Source organism: Lissotriton helveticus, chromosome 5_1 (genome assembly GCF_964261635.1).
Source record: "Lissotriton helveticus chromosome 5_1, aLisHel1.1, whole genome shotgun sequence".
NCBI classification, from domain to species: Eukaryota; Metazoa; Chordata; class Amphibia; order Caudata; family Salamandridae; genus Lissotriton; species Lissotriton helveticus.
Genome location: NC_136065.1, coordinates 1831655897 through 1831674090, shown reverse-complemented (window position 1 = coordinate 1831674090; position 18194 = coordinate 1831655897). Strand labels below are relative to the sequence as shown.

The following is an 18194-nucleotide window of genomic DNA, read 5'->3' as shown; positions in this document are numbered from 1 at the left end:
TTTTGCTCGTAAACTTTAGGATATTGCGCCTATGCTTACGGTTCAGGTGTCCAACTGTCAGTGGGTTGATGTAATTTGAGCAGGGTCTGTAGCCCAGTCCAGGCTCCTTGGGCCTCTGAGGGCCACAGAGGGCCCACCCTTTGCCCGGGCTTCGCCCCGCACTTTGTCCCGCTCGCGTCCCGCTACGCGGAGGGGGCGTTGGTGTTTTATGCGCCTCCGGGCGCCTGTTGCAGCGTCACTAGAAGCGCCCCCGCAAAGGCTCCTGGGGGTTGCAGTCCCCCCGCTCTGCGGCCGCTCTGATGGAAGAAAGCGGCGGCGGGGGGGGACTCGGCTCCTGCTGCTAGTCTCGCTCCCGGACCTCTGTTCTCCTGGCAGCACGGACACGGACACAGTGGCAAGTTCAAGACACGAGTTTTTGGGCTCCCACGGCGCTCCGGGAGCGCAGCTGTTTTATGCGCCTCCGGGCGCCTGTTGCAGCGTCACTAGAAGCGCCCCCGCAAAGGCTCCTGGGGGTTGAAGTCCCCCCGCTCTGCGGCCGCTCTGATGGAAGAAAGCGGCGGCGGGGGGGACTTGGCTCCTGCTGCTAGTCTCGCTCCCCAGACCTCTGTTCTCCTGGCAGCACGGACACAGTGGCAAGTTCAAGACACGAGTTTTTGGGCTCCCACGGCGCTCCGGGAGCGCAGCTGTTTTATGAGCCTCTGGGCGCCTGTTGCAGCGTCACTAGAAGCGCCCCCGCAAAGTCTCCTGGGGGTTGAAGTCCCCCCGCTCTGCGGCCGCTCTGATGGAAGAAAGCGGCGGCGGGGGGGACTCGGCTCCTGCTGCTAGTCTCGCTCCCCGGACCTCTGTTCTCCTGGCAGCACGGACACGGACACAGTGGCAAGTTCAAGACACAAGTTTTTGGGCTCCCCTGCACTCAATGTAGCCAGAGGCAGCGCTCCGTAATAACTAAGCATTCGGTCGCGGACCAACAACAGCCGAGAACTATTGTCGTGTGCTGCAAGATGTGCATCCATATTTAAGTAAACAAATTAATAAAAGCCCACCGGCAACTAATGCGAGTATTAAGGGGAATCTAACAAAGATGCTGGAAAAATCGAATGGAAAAATGCAGAGAAGACACCAAATATAGGGTCCGATTAGGATCGCGGACGGTGGAGGGAACGTCTGCAGGGGCTGCAGCGTTCCCTCCAGTGCTATTAGGATGTGACCACCACCCTGGCGGTCACATCCTCAATATTTAACATTGCGGCAGGTGCTGCTTGAAGCAGCACCCGCCGCAAGGTGAAATATGCATGCTTTGCATTTGCATGCACAAAGCGGCAGGCACCGCGCGGTGCCTGCCGCTTTGTGCATGCAAATGCAGGGGGCTACTATAGGTACCCCCCATATGCACCCCCCACCCCCCCTTCACCCTGGGGGCCCGCAACAGGCCCCCAAAGAAAACACTGTATGCCTTTCCATGGCGGAGAAGCTGCCGCGGAAAGGCATGTGCAATGCCCCATCCTAATATGGCTGGCGGTGTCTGTTAGACACCGCCAGCCATATTAGAGCTTTTCCGCCGTGGTCGTAAGGCGACCGCGGCGGAAAAGCGACAGACGGTCTTCCTGACCCCCCAGCCATCCTAATCTGGCGGGGTGTCTTTGAAGGCTCCGCAGCGGTTTTTCCGCATCCTCCGGGCCGGCGGACACTTCTGCCGGCCCGAAGGATGCGGAAAACCGCAATCCTAATCGGCCCCATAGTTTGAAAAGAAGTCACAAGGCCACTGCTTAAAACTTTAAAAAAGTAAGGTAACTCCGTAGTCAAGGACGGATTAAAGATAGTCTGAATTAACTCCCCAAAATGCAGGGCACGTCTGTATTTAATAAAGCATGCACTTCTGTGCGGGTGTCTGCTACATGAAGGACAAATGTTTATTTAGCAGATGTAAGAGCAACCTCTTTATGAGACAATAGCGCTCTTATACAGCTCATTTGGTTGACTCTGCTTTCAAGGTCGGAATCGACGGACAGATGGAAACATCCAGCTTCGCATGCAGAGGAGTAAACACAACTTTTTTTATACCAAACCACACGCTCAGTTACCGTAATCATGTAAGCGATGCCTGCTAACATTACACAACAATCTGCATTATTTCAAAGTAAATAACTCCCGTTTGCCAGTAAACTTAACGTTGTTATGATAGCCCGTGTCGGAGTGGCTTTCAAAACTCAGGCCAAATTAGGCGCATCTTGATTACAAGAACCATGCAATTGTATGTGTCTACAAATTGAGGAGTGATCTGGTGCTATTGTGCAATCCTCCCCATTCAGATAAACTTCTTTTCCCTTCCTCAGGCACCTATATGTAAATGGTAATAACCAAGCTTAATGCAGATAAGCACTGCCTAAAGATGCATATCTGTGTATAGCATAGTATTTCATGCAAACCTCAAACTTAAACAGGCTAAAAGGTAACATTACGATACCGTGGATAAGCCACACAGCTGAATCAGATCTCTAATGAGTGACCACTTGTACCCATTCTCATAGCGTACCCTGTGCTCTGATTTGACAGTGAGAGAGTGATTGCACCATAGTTTGTACTGCTAATCCTTCTCAGCATATGCTACGAATATGCTTTCACGTTACGCGGCGTATCAAAGCTTCCGTGTGACGTCATGTACGGCGCCCTATACGCGAAAGACGCGAATGTTTTTAATTATTTAAAAACATATTTATGTATTTAATGAACATACTAACAGAATACATTATATAGGGTAGTTATTAAAATAGTTTTTTTAACTTTGAACAATCGTATATTACTTTTAAAAGCAATTACACAAATCACGGTGGAACGTCATGCGTACTCGCATCGTAAGAGCACCGTAAGCACAGCGTAACCGTACGCAAAGCCATGTGACTTTAAAATAAGAGATTTGATTGGTTCATAACACTTCCTATTCCAATTATTGAAAGTTCCGTCCCATTTTAATCATTCTACTTTGACTTTCTAAGAAGAAGCATCTCATCTGAGAATCTTGTCTAATAGAAGGAAGATTACCATAATAACAGCAATGGACTCATCTTCCAGCCATTCTTCAAAGGAATATTTCATTCCTGAAGAACCTCTAAAGCAGAGGAAAGAAGCTCTAATTTGGCAGTTGTTTACTTTTCCAGAAGGGCAAAAAAAGGTTAATGCTCAAAAGGAAGCTGTAAAATTTGGCAAACAACTCTTTCAAGGGGTGATCCATCTTAAAAATATGGAGCGACTCGTGAAGAACTTGCACCCCAACAACTTTGCTCGAGCTGCAACACGGAGGTTGCGAGACAACCCACCTGCTACTGCACCAAGCACATCAACTGCTGCAGCAGCATTTTCAGCAAGGAAGCCCCCATTTTAGAAAAAATTGCCCCCGGAATTTGCCCCCCCCCCGGGAGCTAATTAAGAATAAAACGGACTTCTAGTTTTATTTTCCTTTTCCACCGCGTACAAGTACCATATGCGTACCCCGCGTTTTTTTAATTAAAATTGGGGCCTAAAGATCCATGTGGGACCCCCTGAGCAGGCCTAGAGGGTCAACATGTTTCTACCCTGCCCCCTTTCCTTATTTTTTAATTTTCTTTTACAGTTTTCTTGTAACTTGGTGCTACAGAGGCACAAAATGGCTGCCAACACTTCCTGGTTTGGAGTGTTGACAGACGGTTGACATCCAATCAGCATGCAGCTCGTGCTCATAATTGTACAGATTTCTGTCCGCGTGCAGTACTTTGTCTCTAGATATCACTATGATTTTACTTTTGATTTTCTCAGGAACTACTGAACGGATTTACACAATTTAACAAAAACTGAACTCTACCTTTCTGTAAAATTTGGTGTAATTCCCTTCAGCCGTTCGGGCTGTAGCGCTGGCTAAAGGTCCCTATGGAAAATTGCATGGGGAAAACACGGAGCAGGCCATTTTCTGGAAATTCGCGAAGATTCGTCCACCAGCGCCAAAGTTATTCCAAATAGAATGTTGTGGATTTCCTATGGAAAGTAGGTCCTGACTATAACTACCTACTGGATGTGTTTATGTGTATTATTAAATTATTAAAAGAGCAATATGTGGGCATAATTTATTTCTGATGAGCTGCACTGTACCTAGACGAATACCATATACACTCTAACCTATGTTTACCTAGAAAGTCATGGACACTTAAGGGGCCCCTACTTTATATTTCAGACTGAATAGCTAGTATTCCGATTGCTAGGACCTTGATCTTTTTCTTATGTACAGAGCACAGTGACCTTTATAATTAACCTCTCTGGGCTACCTAGCCTGACGCACAGCATTTCTAAAGCACATACTGCAGATATCTGGAGCAGGGCCGGCCCTAGGCATGTGCAAAGTGTGCACCTGCACAGGGCCGCCAAACCCCAGGGGCCGCCACCACGAGGATCGGATCGGAAGGATCAATGATACATCGTGGCACTGGCGGCACCCTGGCAGGATTTGGCGGCCTCTGGCTCCGGACCCCCTCTTCCGGGGCCCCCACCTACGCTCCCTGCACAGGGCCACCATGAGCCTAGAGCCGGCCCTGTCTGGAGAGGGCATACGTTCCGTCCTCTTGGAGAACAGGGGGCAGTTCTCTCTCTAATGTCAGGTTGCACAAAGGATCAAAAGAATCAGAGTAGTGTTATATTAAGATCCCCTCTCAAAAACCTGGACAGATCATTTGTGATACTCTCTGTGACTCAATTTACCCCAGAACCCCATCTCCCAGCACTCACCTTCAGCTGCCCCTTCTTTATTCAGGAGGATCTGTGTAACAGGAGCCCTTACCAACACGGCACCGCCTGCCCTCTCTATGACTGGGATGATGTGAAAGGCAATCTCACTGCAACCCCCTCGTGGGAACCAGGCTCCACGCTTAAAATGATGGATTAGGAGGGCATTCATGAGAAAACTGGAGTTATTCGGTGGCACTCCTGAGGAGAAGCAGAGAATAATATGGACATTCACAAATAGAGCATGGGACAGATAAAGAAGAAAGCACATGGTCAAGTACATTTGATGATTCCATAACAATTATTTACAGATACATAAACAGCTGCATAAATATCTTATTTAGTTGGACTTTACACACGTCATCGGGTGCTTCAGTTCCAAGTTCATTTTATCTTCTTCTGAATTTTGTGTCTGTCTGCTGGAGTGACCCTCAAACTCAATGATCACCCACTCTATTTTTATACATTCTACTGTCAGCAGGGAAGCTCTCACATTCATGACATGCACTGCACTAACAGGTGACATGTGCCTCACTTTGTCAAGGACTCACAGAGCAACATCCCACACACCAACGTTTTTGAAGAAAGTCATATATTCCACATTCACAGCTGATAATACTCTACCTCAGGTCACACTTTTCAGAATCCGCCTCTGCTCACACTACAGCCCACCATGCAACACCTCTCTAAATCCACATCCACATTCATGACACAATACTTGTGCGGTACGAATACACTGGAAATGTGCAACTGTAGCATCATCATGCATGCATCGTCCTATGGCTCTCTTGCCTTGCCTTGCAAAATCCTTAGGGGTCACCCTGGACAGAAACATGTCAATAAAGGAGCACACCAACAACTCTAAAGGAGCCCTTCTCACACTAAAACACCTCCAAAAAATTAAACCTTTTATCCACACCAATGACCTTATGACTGTAGTGAGGTCCAGCTTGTCCTCTCTAAACTGGACCTGTGGCAATGCCATCATCACTGGAACTCCAAAAACTCATCTTGCACCCCTGAGAGCCACTCTCAATGCGACGGCGACACTCATCACAGGAATAAAGGGGTTTGAACCATCTCTCCTGCCCTTAAGAGTTTCCACTGGTTTCCTACTGAAGGAAGATGCATCCTCAAAACCGCCTGCATTACCCACAAAGCCCTGCATACAAAAAAAACCATATACTTAGAAAAGAAACTCTCTAGAGCTGGTACATGCCTGACACTGAGGAGATCCAGCTTACTTCTTCTAATACCCCCTATGCTGTAAAAGAAATCCAGTTCCAGCCAGAATCGCACTTCTCAGGAAATACCCCTAGGATATGGAACGCGCCCCCCAAAGAGCTCAGATGCAACCCCTCCTTCAACTGCTTTAAACAAGATCTCAATTCTTTGCTACTTAACAATTGCGTCTACTCGAACACAAGTTATCTAAGTTTCCCAAAGACCTAGCCCCACCAGGGGCGTAACACAGGCCCCCGCAGCCCCCGCATTGCGGGGGGGCCTCGGGGGCCCCACCGCTCCGGGGGGCCCCCCTCGGCTCACTCAGCAGCAGAGCCAGGCAGCAAGTGGCAAGCCTCTTCAAAATGAACATCATAATCTGTGCGCACGGGCCGCACACCGGTTCCGGCTTCTAAATACATGAAATGGTATGAACGCCTGGGCCTCAGAGGCTCTTCTCAAATTAGTGTGCAAGTTCAACTGCGCAGGCGCGGGCCCCCGGCCAGGCCTCAGTCTTCATTAATGAAATAGAAAGTGGTGGGTGCGCAGCTCGTCTGAATTGAGGTTAGGCAGCCCCAGGTCTCAGACTCAGCCACGCGGCGCCAGAGACTGAGAAGGACCATCCCCTGCAAGACAGTAAGTAACACAGGCCCACGGGTTGGGGGGAGGGGGGGGAGAGGATGTTTCTACTGCGGGGTGGGGGGGGTGTTAGCCTCTTCATTTATTAATGGTGTGCACGTCAGGGCCCCGGCCGGGCCTCTGAGGCTTTTTATTTATGACCAACCTACCTGGTTGTGATCACTTTAGTCTCCACCTGACTCGTGTTTTGTCAAGGTTAGCTGGTGTTATAAGGTGGGGTGCAGTGTCTGCCAGTGCCTTGGCCTCTTAACGCTGACAGCTGACAGTTATGTTGGTTTTCAAAGTGGTCTCTTGTGAGTGTGCCACATTATGTTCACTAGACAAGGCTTGGACATTAATATGCTTTAATGCATGCATTTTACATTCACCAGAGTGTGCACTTGGTGCCACTACATATTCACCAGTGGCTAGTTATCTTCCTTTGTGTATGCTGTACTTTCACGAGTGCATAGCACTAGCACACTGTACTTTCATCAGACAGCACCAGTTTTTTGCCACTAGCTACTATTTCTGTCTGTGCATAAGCTGTAAATTCACCAGGGTATACGGTAGGCAGAGATATTCACTATGCAATGTGTGCAGTGGGACACCAGTCCATACGGGGTGTATTGTACAGTCCGCACTAGATTGTATGCTTGCCTTCATTTATGCTGTACATTCACCAGACTTCAGCCTGTACGTTCCCTAAATGAGTGTTTGCATTGTCAGTTCACCAAACTATAGCTCACTCTCTGTACGTTTCACAGTCTATATTATATTGTAATTGCAAATCTAATTGCATTTATATAGCGCTTGCTACCCTTGATCAGGCGCAGAAGAACTTTATGGCGAGTAGTACACTACTCTGAATCCAAGGTCAGTGGTTAATCAAGTGGTATTGTTGGTCATTGGGACTAGTAAAGTGCTCTAACAAAAAATATAGAGTACATTCAACATGGTGTCAGACCAAAGTGTACACTACATAGCTGGCATTGCACATTTATCAGGCTATATTGAGCATTCACTAAGTTGTAGTCTTGTGCACTGCACACTCACCAGATTATAGTACCTCACATTAGTAGTTAGGCATCTGTTTCTGTGTGTAAAGAACATTAACCAGACTATTTATGCTATGTGCATGTTACATTCAGAAAACGCTATAGTGTATTCCACTTCACATTCCCCAAGTTTATGGACAGGGACACTGGAAGTATGTGGCAATGGTAGACCAAATTATGCAGCATGGTTGGCTAAATTATGAGGCAAAAAAGGTAAATTGTGGTGCATAATGCATCTTATTCTGTGGCAGTATTACTTTGCTAGTTTGTCGTTTCAAATCTTGTTGATGCTGTCTGAGGAAAAAGTTTTACCTCATTCATGCCCGTTTAATACCTGGACACAGCAAGCAAGACTGAAACGTTACCAGTTTCTTTCTCAGCAATCTTTGGTCCATTCCAGCTAGAAATTAAATAAAAGGTTGAAATCTGCTAATTATGCAGCAATTAGTAAATTATGCGGACAATGAACTAAATACATCATTTTGCAGAAAATGCTGCAGCCGCAGATTCACATGATCACAGTCGTTCTAACTATGGAGAATGGAGCGTACTGTCACCATTTACAATATAGACCACACATTGAATTGTGCTTTGAAGCTACAGTAAAAAACGGGTATTCTCTAAAATGGTAATCCTTTCATCACCTGTGGAAGAATGAGATCTTAATCTGTGACTCTCTCCCATGATAGGGTTCCCCCTGCCCCCCAGTAGCTGCAGAGTAGAAGCAGGCCCTACCCACTGGGGATGCAGCACACCTCACTTTGGGGGCAGCCTCCCAGCCTTTGTGAATGCTCTGTGCATACAGATGCCCCTGCCCACAATTACATAACTTACGTATATTTATAGAGCACTTTCACCCGTAGGCTTCTTGGTGCTGAATAACAGATGTTTATTGTTACCAACTCAATGGTACTCATTTTGTCGACCTCAGGAGGATAAAAGGCTGAGTGAACCCACCGAGATGTGAACCTGTGACAGTCCACCTCCTTTTCAATGCACAACCCCTGCCTGCCTTAGTGCTAGTTTAACACATGAATGTAGCTATCAGCAACTCAAAGATAACCAGGTATGTGGAGGCATGTGTAGTGACTTTTGTTAAGTGACCTTTGACTGGTTTGAGCTAGAAACTATTTTTTGGGTGAAATCTGTAAATTATACAGCAGATGCTGAATTATGGGACAAACCCACGAGTATGAGGAAAACGCCATAGACCCGAATAATCTCGGTGGCCTTGTTCATTTGGAAAGGTCGTACTCAGATCTTAATTACTTTGGTGGCTCTAGAGCTGAGATGGTGTCTTTGACCACAGCTAGGCCTGGAGAACAAATACAGTTTGGTTGTCTGTCATTGCTGTAAAGCTAAGGCCCCCAGATGGCAGCATGTCAAAAGGGGCACCATGCTCTATCTAGTCTCACGGTTTTGTTTTCCAAACCATTGTTTTCAGTTGTGTCAGTCAAACTAGTTCAGCTAAAATGAAATCAGAGTACAACTCCCAGAATGCATTAGGTTATTAAATGAAAAAGACAAGGACTGTGAACATAGTATCCACAATGACATCATCTGGTAACTTTATGGAAATTTAAACATTTTATTTATTTTGAAAGTTTTATATAGCGCGAACAAGATCTTTGCAGATATCAGAGCGCTTTACAAGGGCATGGGGATAAAAAATACAAAGTAATAAAGCGTATATACAAAGTAATATATGAGGTAGTTAGGTACAAGGTGCTAGTTACATAGGTGGGACAAAGGACATGAGGTAGGTCACAGGTGAGGTAGGTACTGTAACATTGAAGCCGCATGGTGAGGTTGACATCAACTGAAGGTGTAAAGTCAGGTATGATGATGATGTGACATCATTTGCTGTAAATACTATTTAAATATAGCAATGCAACATTAGGTATATTGCTTACACATAGCAAGGTACACATTGATGGCTGTTGCATCTGGCAGAGTATCACAGCAGGATGCGCACGCTGGGTGGAAATACGGTCATACGCCATACTTCACCTTTGCCCAGCGGGCTCAGATTTAGAGGTACCACTTAAGGCATCTGTATCTTCAGCTGGCTTCATAAAATATTATTAGAATTTTTAGCATCGCTATATCACCAACCTATATGCAAAAATATCACATAATGTTCTTTTATGCCCGGCAAATAAATATGTCACCTCCCATTTTTCTGCAAACAGTTGCTGGCATTTTATTCTTGCTGATTTCATTGAATGAAGTTACAATAAATTCAAACATTGAATTACCAATCTACTCACCTAGATTCATACTAGTACATAAGATTTGGGTTTTTAGCAGCATTAACTCCTGCTCTTCCACGTTATTAAAAGGTGCACATTTTACTGCATTTCAGAGAAGAACATTTTGCTGTGTAGAAATCAAACACTTTTACAAGAACTTACCTCCTTTGTCCATAATTTTGATGGTTAGAAGGGGCATGCAAGTTCTTTTTTCCTAAAATTCTCCAATGGCAAGTGTGTGTGGTTGCTAGAAGTGTGTTAGTGGTGGTTTCGTCAACAGACGCAGAGATTGTGATTTTGGCACTCACAGTCCCTTTCATTGCTACATTTAGGCGCTACATCTGTGGATGTTAGTGATCACACATGAGGTGTTTGTATTAATCGATGTCTGTAGCACACGTTCGTGTCTCACGTGCGGTGTCCATCAACTCCTGTATGCTCCTTTCCTTAAGCACAGCGCCTCCACTGAAACACTGTGTTTGCATCTATGTGTCCATTCAGTGTTATACACACGGGGACACAGTTGCCGAATATTACAGAACCACTTGTCCGAAGTGTCAGTAATAGGCAACTGACCGCATGATGGGATCCAGCTTACATCAACAGTCACACATGGCAATCTGAAACCTTGGCAGCTATGCCCCCAGCAGCCGCTGCCGTTTTTCAGCCTCTAGGGGCCCCATCAGCACTCTAGCGCACACAGGCAGCGCTACACTCTCTCGCCGGTGTTGGTTGCACCAGTGAGTTGCCTCATAACAGTCCTACCTCATAAATTAAAAGGTGCGTGCCGTGTGCGGTGGGTGCAGGTGACCAGAAACAAGGGGGTGGAAGGCAACTGCCTCGAGGACAGAGACCATTTGTATTTACATACCTTTGTAAACTGGTTACAGAGGCTTAGTTTTTCTGGTTCCAGTACCCCCTGGGCCTATTCTTTACATTTGAAATTTACAATTACTGCTGTAGTGTGAGAAGGCATTTCATGAAATGGAATACAAAGTAAGGTTGCCAAAAGAAAAATGCCAGCCATTTGTTGTTTAAAGACACTGAAAGACCTAGTCTTAACACTAAATAGGGTTATAAATAAAAATGTATGTATTCATCAGTCATGGATCATTCAGGCAGCCCTAAAACACAGTTAAAAGTGTTTTCTATTTCTATTTACTGTTCGAAGTATGCACAGATAAGTGCTGAAAATACAGCTTTAGGTGACTGCTTATTTTTGTCCTGTATGGGGCATCAAAATAATGAGCTGGCAACCCTAATCATAAGACTGGAAGTTGTTGCAGGATCAGCACATTATTTCTTACACCCTCGATCACTATTAATGCCAGAATAACAATAGTTTAACTTGTACCTGAAACCCTACACCGCCGTCAATAACATGCTGAGTTACTTCAAGTGTCCGGGAATGAACCCTGCATTCAGACAACTCACTCCTCATTTTCGCACTTCACTTTTACGCTCACCCTGCACTAACAGTGATCACAATGCACTCACACTGACCACCATGCACTCGCACCATTCACCCGCTCACCCTGCACTCACAGTAATCATTCTGCACTCGCAATGCACTTGCACTGTTCACCCTGTCCCTCACCCTGAAAGCACACAAGCACATACTCACCCTGCACTCATGTAACACTTCACTCACCTGTCCCCCTCACTGATCAATCTGCAATCTAACTCAAATAAGCCTATCACTAACCATGCATTCTTTCGTTCAACTCTGCACTTACATATGGTCACCTCACTCACCCTGCAGTCGCTCCTCTTACCCTACTCACTGTTGCATCACTCACTGTGCACTCTTTAATCTATGCCTACTCAGGACCATTAACTTTAAACAGTAGGCACAGTATTTTCAGAATGGACAACTGCTGGAGGTTTCAAATCAAAATATACTAGATTTCAGGGTGGTAGGGCAAAGTGGTAGGTGGTGGACCGGGCCGCCGGGGGAGGGGGGCCCCCTCCATGTGCTTTGCAGGGGGGCCCCCTCAAGTTTCGTTACGCCACTGAGCCCCACTCCAGAGACTCTTTTGTTGTAGCCTCGTGATCCAATCAGTCCCAGTTTGCCACTAATGTCATTACCTTATGCTGCATTGTATTGTGTAACGGCATTACCTTGTTGCTATATTTTTGTACTTTGACTGTATGTTCTCACTAGTTTTAATATGTTTTGTTTATATCTCCCGCTGACACATATACTCTCAGTTATCTCAAAGTATCCTTTGCACACTACTTGTAAAGCGCTCTGATACCTTTGGGTCTAACTAGCGCTATATAAAGCTCTACATGAATAAGTAACAGCTAGCAAGGGAATTCTAAACCTACCTCCATATCACACCTCTCTCAAATAACACAGAACAACATTTACAACATGGAAACATATGACTGCAGGTTTCGTTCTCCTGCAACCTATCAGGCTCACCTACGTTGCCGCACAACTACTGACGAAAGACTCTATAACATTGCCTGTCACAAGTACATCAGCATTTAAGTTCATTACAGTACCATGTCCCCTGTAAGTGTCTAAGCCAGTGGTTCCCAAACTTTTTTGACCCGTGGCTCCCTTGACCTAATTGGCAGTTGGCCGTGGCTCCCCACCATTTTTTTTACTCTAAGCCCTTCCCCACTTGCAACAACAATCACTGCCCAGCATATCTCACCAGAAAACATATGGGAGACTTACATTGTCACACACCCTGGCCTGTATTTATCAAAACTTCATGCATCGCAATGCAGCAAGCCATACTCCTGGTCTGCATGAAGGGGCAGGGATGCACTGTATTTACCATTATACAGCACATTCCTGTCCTCTCCTAGTGCATAACGCCAATGCAGACTCCCTTGCGCCATTTTGCAAGGGTGCCTGTGTTGCAGACAGGATTGTTGTTGCGCAGGAAGGGATACCTTCCTGCACAGAAATGTTCCTCAGAGGTATTTTCCTCTTTTAGAGGAAACAGGGAGAAATAAAGATATTTCTCCTCTGTTCGCCTTTGTTGGGGAGGCATACAGTTCTCATGCATTCCCTGGTCTACCAGTGTTCGCAAATCTGGGAATACGTAAGAAAGCTTGGGTGGATGCATGCACCATCCCTGGTCCACCCATTTAACAACTCCCTGATGCAGAGTAACGCAAGGCAGTGATTTGCACTGCCTTGCGTTACTCTAGATTTATCCAGCCACTCAGGGCCACCCAAGGTGGCGTTACGTGGCTTTATAAATCTCATTCAGGTTTTGCGTAGCCCTTCCATCCCCTTCTGAGGTGCAAGGGTGACGCGAACAGTGTAGCATATATAAAGAAGTCAAGGTCTCTCAGCTTGAACTCGATCAGTGCCACTCTCCCAATCATAGGCTCAAAGACCACCTCCAAAGAAATGGTCCCTTACTGGCACAGCACACTGGATCTCACACACATGCAGTGACATGAAGCATGCAGAACTGAAATTACCTCCTCGTCCCTCTTGCCATGATGCATCACAGAGTAAGGCATCTGGGCCTCTATTTACAATGCTTACCAATGTATAAAATACCCCATCCCTTCTCACTTCCTGTTCCTGTATTTGTGCCTTTCATTTCAGGGCAGATGCGGTGCACATGAACAGGCGATTTGAGCTGCCTCCGGAGTGGCGCACGCAGCCAATGCTTTCAGGGTGGCATGCTTCTGCTTGTAGGTGGTGCCGTGGGGAACTATGTTTCAGTACTTCCCTTCTGGAGGTTTCTGGTAGATGATTTCAATCCCTTGGGGCTAGCGAGGCTCACCGAGGGCTACTGTTAAGGCCTGTTACCCAGCCGGAGGTCTGTGGTGCCCAGAGGCGTAACTAGAGCCACATTTCGGGGGGGGGGGGGGGGGGGGGGCTAAGAAAACACCCCTCTCGCCCGCCGCCGCGAGCTCGTGTCTCAGTCAGTGAGGGAGTTTACCTCAAGGGCCGGCCTGTTTCGTGGGGCCCCCGGATTTGTAAAATATATTGTGTTGTGGTGAGGATCAAGCACGGAGAACGGCCACCGAGAGCGCAATGCAAGGGCGGCACTTCATTGGCTCCCGATTAAAGAAAGAGTTGCCTTTAAAGCACTCTGTGTCTGCCATAAGACTTTGCAGGGAAAGGCTCCTGCCTATCTAACTGACCTTGTGTCCCCGCACATTCCCTCACGTCTGCTGAGGTCGGGTGGGGTTGGTCTGGTATGTGTGCCGGCCATAAAAAAGGCGAGGATGGGTGGCAGATCTTTTCGCCTACTGGCGGCCAAACTCTGGAATGCCCTCCCGATGGAGCCCCGGATGGAAACCCAAGAAAAATGTTTTACGAAAAAATGTAAAACTCATCTTTTTCCTCAAGGTTAAGTCAGAGGGGTTCTGGGCTGACCACGGCTACTCTTAAGGCAGCGCGGGGACACACTGGCATTAGTGTAACCATGGCGCTTTACAAGTGGACTTATTATTATTATTATTTAGAAGTATGTGTAGCCTGGCCTCCAAGGAAGGCCCGATTGTTTCAGGAGGGCCAATTTTGGTTGGATTGAGGTGGGGTTTAGGCCTCCGGCTTGGTGAGCACGGCGAGGTCTCAGCAGCTTGTTCATTTAATCTGTCTTCCGAGCACTGTGCGCAATAAGTAAACATGATCCTGGCCAATGCAGAGGTTCCACGAGGAAATGCTGCTAGTGAAGTGTAATTGTCTGATGGGATGTGTTTTTCATTTTCCACTGTAGATTATGCCAGTCTTTTTAGGGGGCGTATTTTCTGGGCAGCGACGTATGGCTGAGTTATTATGACCCATCAATTGCACCCGCAGGGCCACAGAGGACCGTAAGCAAGGGGCATCAGGGGGCACGATTAGAGGGCGGCCTTTTTAAATAAAAAAATAAAAACAATTTGGGTAGAAGCGTGCCATGGTTTGGGCAATACGTGTTTGGCTTTTGATTTTGCTTCAGGGGTTACTGTGATGGAAGGGTTTACTAACAGGTAGGGGGGATATGTTAATTCCTGTTTATTTTTCTTTCAGCCCTGGCACGAGTGTGATAAATGCAAGGCCAAACGTCACAGCCATGACAGGCCAAGGATCGGGTAGCTGGTCAATGGGGGCAAAGTGCAAGCTGTACAGGGACTTGGATACAGAATTGCATAGAGTGTTGTTAATGTTTTATTTCATATTTTCAGGATTCACCGGAGCGAAAGACAATCATCACACAGGGAACCGGTGAAGGGAACAGGAACAGGTATGGATAGGGCTCTCACTGAAGGGGGAGACAGGCTGGCAGATCTGGGGTTGAAGTTTGTATTGATAACTGCAGGGGGACAGGTCACCTGGGGGGCATGACTCCGGTCCGGACCAGGGACGTCTTTTAACTTGCTTTTCTTCATCTTTGCACACAGAGCTCACACGGAATTCGAAATCGGGGCACACGGAATAAGGCCACTGCACAATTCAGAAGATGTAAATATAAAAGTGGGGACGGGACGTGAACAGCTGGCGGATAAGGTCTTGAAGGTCCAACAAAGACCCGGGGTAATGCAATGGGGTTTTGTTCTGATTCCTAAATTTGTCTCCTCAGATTGTTTTGACGGTCGGGCCAGCGAGGCGGCATGGAAGGCCAAGGTTCTCCCCCCTATTTTCGCAGATGTATCAGTTTGAGGACTCCCTGCCCGAAACATCCCAGGAGGCTCAGTGGGCAGCATTTAGCATGATGGCCAAGACCAAAGGTTTGGCAAGGGCCACAGCTCTCTTGAATGCGGGGGACACGGAAGATTCTGGGATTGTCGTCGACGCCCCTATACCAGAGCAGGAGCACATTTCAGAGTCATGTTCAACTAGGCCCAAGCGGGTACGCAAGCCTACGACAAAGGATTTCCTGGCAGATCCTCCACCCCCCAAGACCAGGGCACTGCCTGCACCTAGGGACACCATTTCCCAACCGATCGTTTCCCCGCCCGTGGCTTCATCTACTCCTCCGGACAGTGTGGCGGCCGCAGCGAAATTCGCCATCCAGGAAGACCTGGGTAAGATTTTGGACACATTGAGGGACTTTATGGCAGAGATCAGAGCGGGTCAACCAGGGACCAGCGCACCACAGGAGGGGGCAAGATGGGCTTGGATGTAGGAGGGGCATGGGCGGCTGCGGCGGCCTGGGGGGACCAGAGTTGCGTTCAACAAACACAACAAGGGGTCTCTGCCGTTGCTGCGTTGGGTTTAGCAGGGGTGGCTAAGCAAGTTACTCCTAACGTGGCCATGACATTAGGAGAAGTAAGTACACCCACGATAGTCAGCCAGCCACTCCCGAAGACATCAAGCACAGGCACAGAGGTGGTCACGCCGGCCCATGGGGTGGGGCCGCTACCGTCCACCAGCGAGGCTACTGTTAGTCCCATTTCTGCAACTAAAGACCTCTCAGCAGGGCCACTACCTAGTCCGGTTCCCGGACTGCTATCAGGACGTTGCTCTGTGGCGTGGCCGGTGTCCCAGGCGGCCAAGGAAGCCATTTGGAGGCGCAAACTGATAGTAATTTTTTCCCTCCTATTACTAAGCCAGATGGCATGGACGCCAAGAAGGCGGTGTAAAGGAAGAGGACAAAAATATACATTTTCAGGCCTGGCAGGAGAAGTGTATTGAAAATTGGCTGGAAGCTTTTTCCATTTTGTCGGCTGTCATCCTAGAAAAACAATCTGAGGTAGCACAAGGGCTCTTGCAATATGGCAGGTTAATTCACAATGAGGCGATGAAGTGGGGGGATGGTTGGCTGAACTACGACTGGGAGTTCAGGAAAAATATGTCCATGTGTCCAGAAATGGTGTGGGACCAGAAGGAGGTCCAGCTATGGCTAGAGCACATTGGTTCACGAGCACAGCAATCCACTGAGACTCTGGGCAAGGCACAGGCAGGGCGGGGTACCGGCAAAGGCTTTTTTCGGTGGGAATCGCATGGTTTTAAGCCGACATTTTGAGGCGGGTTCAGGAAGGGTGGCCAGAGAGGGGGCTTGAGGAGGTTTTCATCAAAGGTTCATGCTCATGGGGCAAAAATTGCAAATTCCAGCATGCATGCGACTCGTGTGCTGGACCACACCCGGCGGTCAATTGTCGCGCTCAACAGGAGAGACAGCCCGCCGGCAAAGGCAGGCAGGATAGTTGAGGTCAACGGCGCATCCAAACACCTTGTCTCACACCTCCCCCCACCCAGTAGCAGCACCCTTCTGACTCAAAGTCAGCAATTGCCTATGCCAGCAGTACCCCCTCTACTTCTGGACATTGCCCCAGTTCCCAGGGTAGCAGTCAAGGGCCCCTCACTAGTCAAACTGGCCAACCTCATGCCTCTCCTAAGACGGTACCCAAATAAGTAGGATAGCCTTCTTCTGCTGCAGGGTTTCAGCAAATGTTTCAGGATTCCCTATGTGGGCGCACTGGGGCGTCGGGAGGCGGACAATCTGAAGTCAGCGAGGGAACTACCAGCAATAGTCAGAGCAAAGGTGGAAAAGGAGCGGGCCCTAGGCATGGTGGCGGGACCGTTTCAAAGGCCCCCGTTGGACAATTTTGTTGTCTCCCCTTTGGGGGTGGTGCCCAAGAAGGAGCCAGGGTCTTTTAGACATATACATCACTTGTCCTACCCTGAGGAAGAGTCGGTCAATCATGGGCTGGAGGACGGATCTTGCTCTGTCACGTATTGTACGCTGGGTGTAGCCATGGATCTAGTCAGGAGGGCGGGCAAGGGGGCGTGGTTAGCAAAAGCAGAAATCGAATCTGCTTTTCGCTTGTTGCCAGTCCGCCCGAGCAGCCAACACCTGCTAGGTTTCAGGCTGGATGACAGGTACTTTTACTACAGATGCATGCCCATGGGTTGCGTGGTTTCCTGTGCCTACTTTGAGGCTTTCAGCACTTTCCTCCAGTGGGCCCTGCAAGCAAGCTATGGGGTGGTAGGCGTCTCGCACTACCTCGATGACTTCCTTTTTATAGGGGGTGAGGGCACGTAAGATTGCAGGGAAGCCCTGGTGAACTTTGAGAGTTGGCTGGTCATCTGGGTGTTCCTCTCGCGCCAGGGAAAACCAAGTGTCTGGCGCAGGTATTGACATTCTTGGGGATCGAACTTGACACCATAAAAGAAGAGTCCAGACTGCCAGCTGACAAGGTCCAGGACCGACCTGGCAAACCAGATTCAGTCACTATCAGGTCGGGAGAAGGCATCCCTTGGTTCCATTCAAAGCCTGCTGGGGAAACTCAACTTTGCAGCCAGAGTAATACCAGCTGGGAGGGTGTTTGCGCGTAGGCTAGCCAGGGCAACAGCAAAGGTAAAGAAGAAACACCACATGGTGAAGCTAAG

At 47.9% G+C, this 18194-nt stretch overlaps 1 protein-coding gene across 1 annotated transcript in view; it reads right to left on the bottom strand.

Annotated features, from left to right (window-relative positions):
• The window catches only part of LOC144755872 (all-trans-retinol 13,14-reductase-like), a 587155-nt gene that overhangs the window by 381053 nt on the left and 187908 nt on the right, over window positions 1-18194 (bottom strand). The window contains exon 5 of the mRNA XM_078645238.1: window positions 4750-4947. Coding sequence (XP_078501364.1) covers window positions 4750-4947 — 198 coding nt within the window. The remainder of the gene's footprint in view (window positions 1-4749; window positions 4948-18194) is intronic.